Raw genomic sequence first — 10,460 nt, forward strand, 5'->3', positions numbered from 1 at the left:
TTTTAAAAAAACATTTTGTTACCTGCTTTTAATGTAAGTACTTTCAAATACACTGTCTCATTTGATTCCTATAATAGTAATAACAGTAGCTAAATCTGTCACCCTGCTCCTCTACCTGTAGACTGACAGTAAAGAATGGCAGGAGGTTGACGGGCACAAGATGGTAGACTTATGAGAACCCTTCACCCATATATTCTCATTCATAAGGGAAATATGTTTATAAGAATATGTACTTCTCAAGAATGCATCCAGTAATATATCATCTGTGGAAACGTTGCTAATGCAGATTTTAAATTAAACTTTTTCTTTTGAGTTAATTGTAGATTCACATGGAGGTACAAGAAATAATACAGAGAGATCCTGTGTACCCTTTATGCAGTTTCCCCAATGGTGACATTTTGCAAAATTATAGTACAATCACATGCGGGATATTGCATGTTGCCATAGATAATCCACTGATCTTACTCAGATTTCTCCAGTGTTATTTATACTCATTTGTGTGTGTGTCCATTTACTTCAATACAATTTTATCACATGCATCGATTTGTGTGTCCACCGGCACAGTTCAGATAAAAACACATCACCTTCATTTTCTAATTTTCAAAATAATAATTTGGTTTCTTATTATCCTCCAAAGATGATTAGTTATTTTTCTTTAGTATCTTTATACTCTCACTAACTTAATCATGTTTTATGTTTTCCAGTCCATTGCAATTATTATCCTTTTGTTGCTCAAATTTTTTTACCTTTGGCCTGTGGTATTGTCTTCAGTTTGTCTCTTTAGTCTTTTGGACACAGTGCTATTAGCCTCTAATATTAATTACTATCTGATAGGACAAGATGTTCTAAGCTCCTCTCATACATTTCTCTCTTCAGACCACGAATTAACAATTTCTCCAAGAAACTTGGTTACTTTTAGTGCTGAAATGGCATTTGAAGGCCAAAGATTAGGTGCTATAAGGGTTCATTGCTTCTGGGTTATTGTTTCTAGGTCTTTTGAAAAAGTACTCAAAAATTTGTATTACGTGGTTCTTAATAATTTTACTAGGATATGTTTCCATATTCATTCTTCAACAATTTTCTTAGGTGTGCTGTTCCTTTTCAATATATCAAATATATATATAAATATGTATATTTAACTGGGAAAAATTTCTTGAATTATATTTTTTATTATTTTTTCTGTTCCCTTGCTTTGGTTTTCTCCATTGTGGCTCCTAATCACCATAGATAAGATCTTCTTTGCCTTGTGTCTGCATCTGTTACTTCCCATTCATTCTCTTAGTTTATTTTTCCTTCTTCTTTTCATCTGTTTTTCTCACCTTCTAATTTCTTGAAGTATTATGTGTTGTGTTTAGTTGCTCTTCTATTATTTCTAATTCAGTTTAATTTCCTAAATCATTTTTTCTTTTATTTCTAGTAATTTCCTGAGTCATTGTGTAATTATTGACTTTTTCTAATTCTGAGTTTTGTTACTCTTTCATACCTTGTATCATTTAAAAATGTGTTTTAGCTCATTTTGATAGGATGTAATAGGATTCATTCATTGTGGGCATGTGCCATGGACTGAATTGTGTTCTTTCCATAAGCCATCCACTGTAAACATTTAAAAACTGGACAAAGTATATAAAATAATTGTTTTTAGACGTTGGACAAGAGGTGATGCTGAATTATGATCTAAGACAGAAGAGGAACATATGAGGTGAGTCCTATATTCACCCTGACTCTTTGTCAGGAGAGACTTTCCATATCATAGCCCAAAGAAGATATATGCCAACAGAGCACAGCATTGTTTTGTGAGTTGAGAAGAAGCAGACTAGAGTTTTGGGAGGCTGAAGTAGGTGGAATGGGTAGTAAAGTATATTGAAGCCACAGAGAAAGAACTCCAGGAATTTGTATATGGGTCCTTGTGTCTTTGTCTAAGCTTTGACAAATGCATAAGCTATGAATTTCTAACATAAAACTCGATGAAGCTGGGCAAAGTCTAAATCTTTGGAAAGTTAAGTTAAATAATTATCAGAGCTTATACAGGACTGTGTGATGTTTTTGTTCCATCCAGCCAGTGAGGAGATCTCCTTGAACACCTGTAGCATTCCCTAGAGAGCCAAGGTTTATGTCTTAACATTAGGGCTAAATTAGTTTTGGAATAAAAGCTATACTTCATATGTACTAACAAAACTTAAATAAACCTCAAAAACACCAAGACAATCTATGAGTAGTTTAACTGGCTGCAAAAACAAACTTTAAAATATTTTAAAGAAACAAAAAACAATTAAGAGAGCCAACAATGTACAGCATCCTATCAAAATTACTAGACATTCAGATAAGCAGGAAAGTGTGTAAGAAAAGCAGGAGAAAATACATGTAAATAGAAATATCACATCTGATGAAATTAAGACAAAAATTTTAAAACATCTATTATTAAGTTATTCAAGGATTTAAATGAAAATGTGAATATAATGAAAAGAAAAATGGAAGATACAAGAAAGAATGAAATAGTACTTTTAGAGATAAAAAGTATGAAATAGAGATTTATTGAATGAACTTAATAGCAGACTAGACATTGAAGCTAAAAGATCAATGATAGAGAAATAGAAACTATTAAAATAAACCTCACAGAGGAAAATGAACAAACTCAATAAACTGCAGAATATCCAGTGGTCTAACAATGGTGTAATTAGAGTCCCAGAAGGAAGGGAGGAAACAAAAACATTTGATGATACAATGGCTGAAACATTTTATACTTGATTGCTGGAGATAGAGATGATAAATGAAGTAAGAAATGTTGAGGACTGTTGAGTTGGGTGTTGGGTACATGGGTGTTTAGCAAACTAGTCTCTTTACTTCTTATATGTTTAAAATTTTTTATATTAAAAGTTTTAAGTTAAAATAGATAATAGATCTACGAGTAAAAGCAAAGACTTTAAAACTTCTAAAAGAGGGGCTTCCCTGGTGGCGCAGTGGTTGAGAGTCCGCCTGCTGATGCAGGGAACATGGGTTCATGCCCCGGTCCGGGAAGATCCCACATGCCGCGGAGTGGCTGGGCCCGTGAGCCATGGCCGCTGAGCCTGCGCGTCCGGAGCCTGTGCTCCACAACGAGAGAGGCCACAACAGTGAGAGGCCCGCGTACCGCAAAAACAAAAAACAAAAAACCCCAACACTTTGAGTTGTGGTTATTTTACTAATTTTAAGATAAAAATTTGGAAACTCATAGAAAGGCTAAACAAATTTCTCAAGATCACATAGCTGCTAGGTAGTAGAACCAGGGTTTGTGCTGAGGTCTACCAGATTCCAAAATTCATGCTCTGATTACTTCTCATTCAACTAGGATATATTTCAGAGTGGAAGAAAACTACTAATTTTTCTGGGACAATAAGCACAAATTGGGACTGTCCTAGAAAACTAAGACTTAGAATCTAGCCTTATGGATTCTACTTTCTACTTCCTAACCATTGGTGATACCCAGATAAATAATGGAGCCGTTGAAAAGACAGCTACTTTTGGAGAAAGGAAAATGTGTTCATCCTTGTTCTCAGTGAGTTCAGGGATGACCACAGGATGGCCTCTTGGAAATATCCAGAAAAAGTTCGGATACACAGGAAAGGAACTTAATAGAGAATTGAAAACTAAAGACACAAATTTGAGAGCCATTTACATGGAGGGACTGTTGAAGCCATGAAACAAATGAGCTCACAGAGAATTTAAGAAAACAAGACAGTATGAAAGGTTAAGAACTGAACCCTGGGAAATGTAAAATACCAAGGGACAGACATAGCAAGAAGAGCTTATAAGGGCGATGGCACTATTAGACTGTAAGCTTCTTTCTGGCATGCATCATGTTTTCTTGCATCCTTGAACCTCACATATTACGTTGTCAAATACATTTATTAAAAACAATTTAACATTAACTATTATACAGGCCCATATGACTACTGAAAGATGAATTTAATTCTATCTACTTTCTCAGGAGCTAATGGAGACTATTTCACATGAAGCCCTCTCAGATGCCATCTTTTCTCTCTGGTCAGGTTTGTGCTTCTTATCGAAGCTGGGAATCCTATGATAGGTAGGGATTGGTTTGGGGCCATACTTGTACAACCCCGATGGACTACCAGAAGTCTGACAGCTAATACACATGCATGAGACGTATTCGCAAAGACATTTTATCATATGTAAATCTTCACATGCCCTGTAATGTTTTATGTATAATATATAATTTAAGTTAGAAATAAATAGAAGGAAGTCATTTCTCAGAGATTCAAGTTTTGGAAAGGTGACAGTACTATACAAATAGAAAAACAAAACAGGTTATTTTTTAAATTTTTTTGCTTTTTCTTTTGCTTTTGCTTTCTGCTTGTACTGGAGCAAGGCATCAGGTAACATGGCTTTAGAGAAACCCTGCTTAAGATGCATTTGGAAATGGGGTTGCCCTAGCAACTGTCTCTGAAGTAACAAAATCCCCTAAGAGCTTTCTGAGAACCCCCGAAAGTCTTCTTTGTACTTGGAACTCAAGGAGAGCCTATTTTAATTTCATTTTAATGAATTATCTTTCTTAATTTTTAACTTTTGTGCAGTGGGACTGAGATTCATTAGGGTTACTTTGGGACATGGAAAATTCTAAATGTATATCAAAAAGATGAGGCACCATCACTGCGGAGTCTTAGCTGAGGGTAAGTAGGTAATCACTGATATATGTACACAAACTCATAAACATACACAGGCCTGAGTGCAGTGATTTTAGTTAGACTTGCTTGAAGGAGACAGACTTCTGCCTTTATATTTTGATTTCATAACCTTTGTAGGAGGACGTCTGCCATTAACCCAGGACCAAAACCCTCTCTAATCCACCAGCACACCAAACCTCAAATTTCCCCACATCAAAATTTATTTCTTGGCTATGAAATCTGTCGTCCTTAATACATAAAAGCCCCTGGTAAGAGGTGCAGAGTACAAGTTGCCGCTTTAGTCCCTATTTGAATGAAGTTCCTTCCTGAGAACTATTTGAGAACGTGTACAATTTACAGTAGCCAGGACTGATGTCTAGAGAGAAACCGGGTACCATCAGTAACACACATTAAGTATCTTTAAGAAGCCCAGGGCTTCCCTGGTGGCACAATGGTTGAGAGTCCGCCTGCCGATGCAGGGGACACGGGTTCGTGCCCCGGTCTGGGAAGATCCCACATGCCGCGGAGCAGCTGGGCCCGTGAGCCATGGCCACTGAGCCTGCGCGTCCGGAGCCTGTGCTCCACAACGGGAGAGGCCACAACAGTGAGAGGTCCGTATACCGCAAAAAAACAAAAAAACAAACAAACAAAAAAAGAAGCCCAGCAACGTCCCTGGCCCCTATGAAGTTTAGAGTTGGACAGACCAGAGTCTGACTTAAGATTCTGGAACCCACAAGCTGTGTGTGTGTCTCCTTTTAAAGTGAGGATTAATAGGTCTAGCCTATTAATAGGTTGTTGTGAGGAATTAATGAGATGAAATTATTTGTGTATTGCTTTGGATCCTTCGTATGAGGGTCCTGGGTCAGATACAGTGTTTGGTACACAGTAAGTGCTCAAAACAAAGTAGCAAGAATTATTTTTCCCACATCGCTTTGCCCTTACATGTGCTTTAAAAATGTAAACTCTGTAAAGGAATAGGCCATTAAAAGCCATGTCAAGCATTATCAAAGATGTAAATAAACATTTCTTCTTCCTTAGGGAAGGTGGTCTCTGAAGCAGTGATCCTGAGGGAGTCTCTTGTAACTAGGTCAACTGAGATCTCTAATCCGGAATAAAACTCTTTATCGTCTCCTGTGCATTAGGAAAGGATGCTGTTTCATCCCTGGAAGCTGGACAGAGGCTTGGGGCAAAGCCACAATCAGAGATCTTGTTCTTCTGTTCAGCAAGAGAATCAAGATAAACTAGAGGTTTTGATCCTTAAAGTACAGAAGCAGAAGCAGAGGACTCTGAGCTCCAAGTTTTCACCTTCTTTTCACCAGGGCATTTGAGTCTCCATGAAGGAGATGGATGAGAGCCAGTAGAGCACAGCACTGTGACTACAAACAGAAGGAGGGTGAGTGCCTGCCTGACCTGGTCTGTGCTGTGGCAGCGTGGTTACAAGCTCAAACTCTGAGCCAGATCACCTGAGTTCACCTTCTGCAGCAACTTAGAAGCACTGGGACTTGTGCAAGTCACTTAAACCCAGTGTCCTCATCTGTCATATGGGGATAATCACAATGACACACAGCATTTAGATCAATGCCTATCCCATAGTTAGTGCTCAGTAAGTGTTCTTTTTCTTTTTCTTAAAGTTAATTAATAACTTTACATTACGACTCCATTATTATTGTCACATAATAATTCCATGGCCATTCCAGCCAAAGACCCTGGGCACACAGCCTCATCTTCTTGCTCTACTGAGTTCTGGCCCCAAGGTGGAAGGTCTAGGCACGGTTGAGTGGCTTCCACGTCTCAAGAGTCACCCTAGAGAAGGGCTTACATACTTGACCAAGGGCTGTAGCATGGAGGAAGTGCCCAGAAGGGACCCTTACTCTGGAGGTAAATTTCACCCACAGGTTACTAGGATGGTTCAAGGTACTTGGGGACCCTGAAAAGAGAGACACAGGTATGATGAAATGCCATCTTCCTGAAGTTCAAAAATCTCTCTGTTCAAATGCCATTCTCAAGAAGGGTTGGGTTTTTATTTTGTTTTTTTGCCGTACGCGGGCCTCTTACTGCTGTGGCCTCTCCCGTTGCGGAGCACAGGCTCCGGACGCGCAGGCTCAGCAGCCATGGCTCACGGGCCCAGCTGCTCCACGGCATGTGGGATCTTCCCGGACCGGGGCATGAACCCGGGTCCCCTGCATCAGCAGGTGGACTCTCAACCACTACGCCACCAGGAAAGCCCTCAAGAAGGGTTTTTTTCTGAACAACTCTTCGTTTTCCCTCACAGATTCTCCTAGAGGAGAATGGCTGCAGATAACATCTTCTCTGTGACAGAGTTTATCCTCGCAGGCTTAACAAACCAGCCAGGACTCCAGATCCGCTCTTCTTCTTGTTTCTAGGTTTCTACATGGTCACCATAGTGGGGAACCTGGGATTGATAACTTTGATTGGACTGAATTCTCACCTTCATATTCCCATGTATTTTTTCCTCTTCAACTTGTCCTTCACAGATTTTAGTTTCTCTACTGCCATCATCCCCAAAATGCTGACAAGTTTTGTCCCAAACAATAACATCATTTCCTATGCAGGGTGTATGACTCAGCTCTTTTTCTTTTGTTTTTTTGTCTTTTCTGAACCTTTCATCCTGTCAGCAATGGCATATGACCGCTATGTCGCCATCTGTAAACCACTGGTGTACACGGTTACCATGTCTCCTCAGGTGTGTTTATTCCTTTTGTCGGGGGTCTATGGGATGGGGGTTTTTGGGGCTGTGGCTCATATAGGAAATATGGTATTTCTGACCTTTTGTGCTGGCAACCTTGTCAATCACTATATGTGTGACATTATTCCCTTCCTTGAGCTCTCCTGCAATAGCTCTTACATAAACGTACTAGTTGTCTTTATTGCTGTGACTATTGGCATTGGTGTGCCTTTTGTTGCCATTTTTCTCTCTTATGGTTTTCATTCTTTTCAGCATTTTCCACATTAGCTCCACTGAGGGAAGGTCCAAAGCCTTCAGTACTTGCAGTTTCCACATAATTGCAGTTTCTCTTTTCTTTGGGTCAGGAGCTTTTACGTACCTCAAATCACCTTCTATTTCACCTCTTCACCAGGGGAAAGTGTCCTCCCTATTCTATACCATTGTTGTGCCATGTTCAACCCATTAATCTATAGCCTGAGGAATAAGGATGTCAAATTTGCCCCGAAGAAAACCTTGGGCAGAATAACCTTCTCTTGAAGAAATATTAGAAATTGAGAAATAGGATCCAAGAATTTTTTACTGGAGTGTTTATTATTACTATTACTATTGTTGTTGTTATTATTTGGTGTGGACTCCAAGCTCCAGTGCTTCCTTTCTATGCTATATGTAGAGGAGATTTTAACTCTTTCCCAAGTGATTTATCCTCCTTCACCCTCATTTCCCAACTCTTTCTTCTTTATTTTACAAAAATAGTTGGTACTATTGAATGGGACTTAGGAATCATTTAATCCAGTGCCTTTATATAATACATCACACTTTGGAGACTGAGAAATGTTTGTATGTTGCCCAAGAACGTAAGACTACCTGGTGCCAAAGCTGGGACTGAAATCCCAGCTTGAACCCCAATCCAGTTTATTTTCCCTTATGCCATGTTTTCTTGCCTCATGTCTTTCTTGGAAGATTCTATTTCACATGTTTGTTGACCTAGCACATTGAATTTATGAATATACTCATAGTAATTTCATGCTACTTTTTACAGGATAATTTTGATATATCACATTTTTTAAGAGAGTAGGTGAAAATTTTTGTTGAGCTGGTCTTGGCAAAATGACAAGATCAGTTCTGATGGATTGTGTAGTGTGTAAGTGGGAAGTATGTTAGGTTTCAGACAGATGCAAGTATGGTGACCTTTGGCTTGGTGGATGGAGCCCTAGGGACATAGTTTAGTGAATTAGAACTTCCAGGTGAGAGAAATACAATTTTATGGGCTATAAAGATATGGGGTGGAGGTATATATTATTTCAAGACTAATGAGCCAGAATTTGGAGTTTCATTTCAAGGGTTACCTTGGCTGTGGCCCAGGTAATTGGGAGCTGAACTATCCAATAGTCACTAGCCATACATGGTATCAAGCACTTGAAATGTGATCATCCGAATTGAGACATAGTGTAAGTGTAAAATACACACTGGATCTTTGAAGAATTAAGATGAAAACTAATGTAAATAAGCTCCTTGGTAACTTTTTATAATGATTACATACTGAAATCACACTTTCGATCTATTATGTTAAATAAAATATATCATTAAAATGAATTTATCTGTTTAGTTTTTTAACGTATCTACCGGAAAGTTTCCAATCATATAGGTGGCTTGCATTCTATTTCTATTGGATGACGCTGGTCTGGAGGATGTAACAGGGCAAATAGATGGTTGTGGGTTCACATTTAGTTATCAGGGCAGCACCAAGCTACTGCTTATTAGGAGAGGAAATTGCTATTGAATTTCCAGGTGCTGCCCATTTCCAGGACTTTCTAATAATGAGGCATATGGGAAAGGGATGTTGAACTCAGGATAAGTTTATAAATACACAGTATTATGTAATGGAAAATATAGCTTTATATCAAAAATCAAAAGAGAAAATCTTTGGTCTAAACTCACCATTAGTGGTAAAATTTCTTTGAGAACAATGACAAGTGAGGTGCTAGGGAAATATCTTTACTTATCAATTTTTCCTTAGGAAAGTTCTTCTATTAGGAAATAAGGGAAGTTTGGATAAATGTTTAGTTTTGCCCTTTGATTCTGTTCAATGTTGCTTCAATGAAAAGAATAAGCATACAGAGAAGGACTGTACTTTAGATGAGACTGAATAGATCCTTGAATTCAGGGGACCTAGAATTTAGGAGTGGTTTGGTATATTGGGTAGGCAGTACAACGTAGGTAATGAAAGAAAACAGAAACCTTTAAAAAAATTTGTAGTCTAACTTTCACGTAGTAAAGTGCACAAATCTTAGTGTATAGATTATTGAACTTTTGCATATCTATATATAACCACAACCTAGATAAAGATGTAAAACATTTCCATCCACATTAGAAGGTGTCCTCTTTCTCTTTTCCAGTAAAAACGACCTGCCCTCAACAACTTCCCCCCACCCCAAGAGCTATCCACTATTCCTTTATTATAATAGATTAATATTTGAACTTCATCTAAACATGTGCTCTATTGTTTCTGGCTTCTTTTCCTCAGTATGAAGTCTGTGATATTCATCTATACTGTTGCATTGGATAGATCATTATTTTTTAAGGCTGTGTAGTATTCCATTATATGAATATACAATTATTTAGTCTGTTAATGAACAGATAGTCTCAAGTTTTTCCCTATTATTAATAACATTTCTATAAACATTTTTGAACATGTATCTTGATTAAAGTAGGTAAATATTTCTTTTGGATGTGTACTCAGATGTGGATTTTCTGGATAATAGAGTAGGCATATATTTAGATTTTGTAAATACTCTCAAACTGTTTTCAAAAATATTTAGGTCAGTTTACACTGCTATCAACAATGTCCAAGAGTTTCAGTTTCTCTGCATCCTCATTAACACTTAATATTTTTATTTTATCCATTCTGGTGTTGTAGCAGAATGCCTTTTTGTTTTAATTTTCATCTTCCTGATGGGTAATGATGTTGAGCACCTTTTAATATGTTTATTGCCTATTTTGATATCTTCTTTTGTAATTATTCAAGTATTTTTCCCATTTGAAAAACAGGATTGTTAGTTGTTTTCTGATTCCTTTGGAGGAACTTAAAAAATTCTACACATAAGTCCATATAC

General features: G+C 37.7%; 1 protein-coding gene across 1 annotated transcript; it reads left to right on the plus strand.

The window, feature by feature from the left end:
* The first annotated feature begins 6,949 nt into the window (after positions 1-6,949).
* Positions 6,950-7,884, plus strand: LOC116758247 (olfactory receptor 8B12-like). The gene is given in 4 exon segments (XM_032641082.1): positions 6,950-7,019; positions 7,022-7,605; positions 7,607-7,796; positions 7,799-7,884. Coding segments are annotated over 4 exon segments (930 nt in total).
* The last annotated feature ends 2,576 nt before the right edge of the window (positions 7,885-10,460 follow it).

Source organism: Phocoena sinus, chromosome 8, assembly GCF_008692025.1.
Source record: "Phocoena sinus isolate mPhoSin1 chromosome 8, mPhoSin1.pri, whole genome shotgun sequence".
In the NCBI taxonomy this organism is placed as follows: domain Eukaryota; kingdom Metazoa; phylum Chordata; class Mammalia; order Artiodactyla; family Phocoenidae; genus Phocoena; species Phocoena sinus.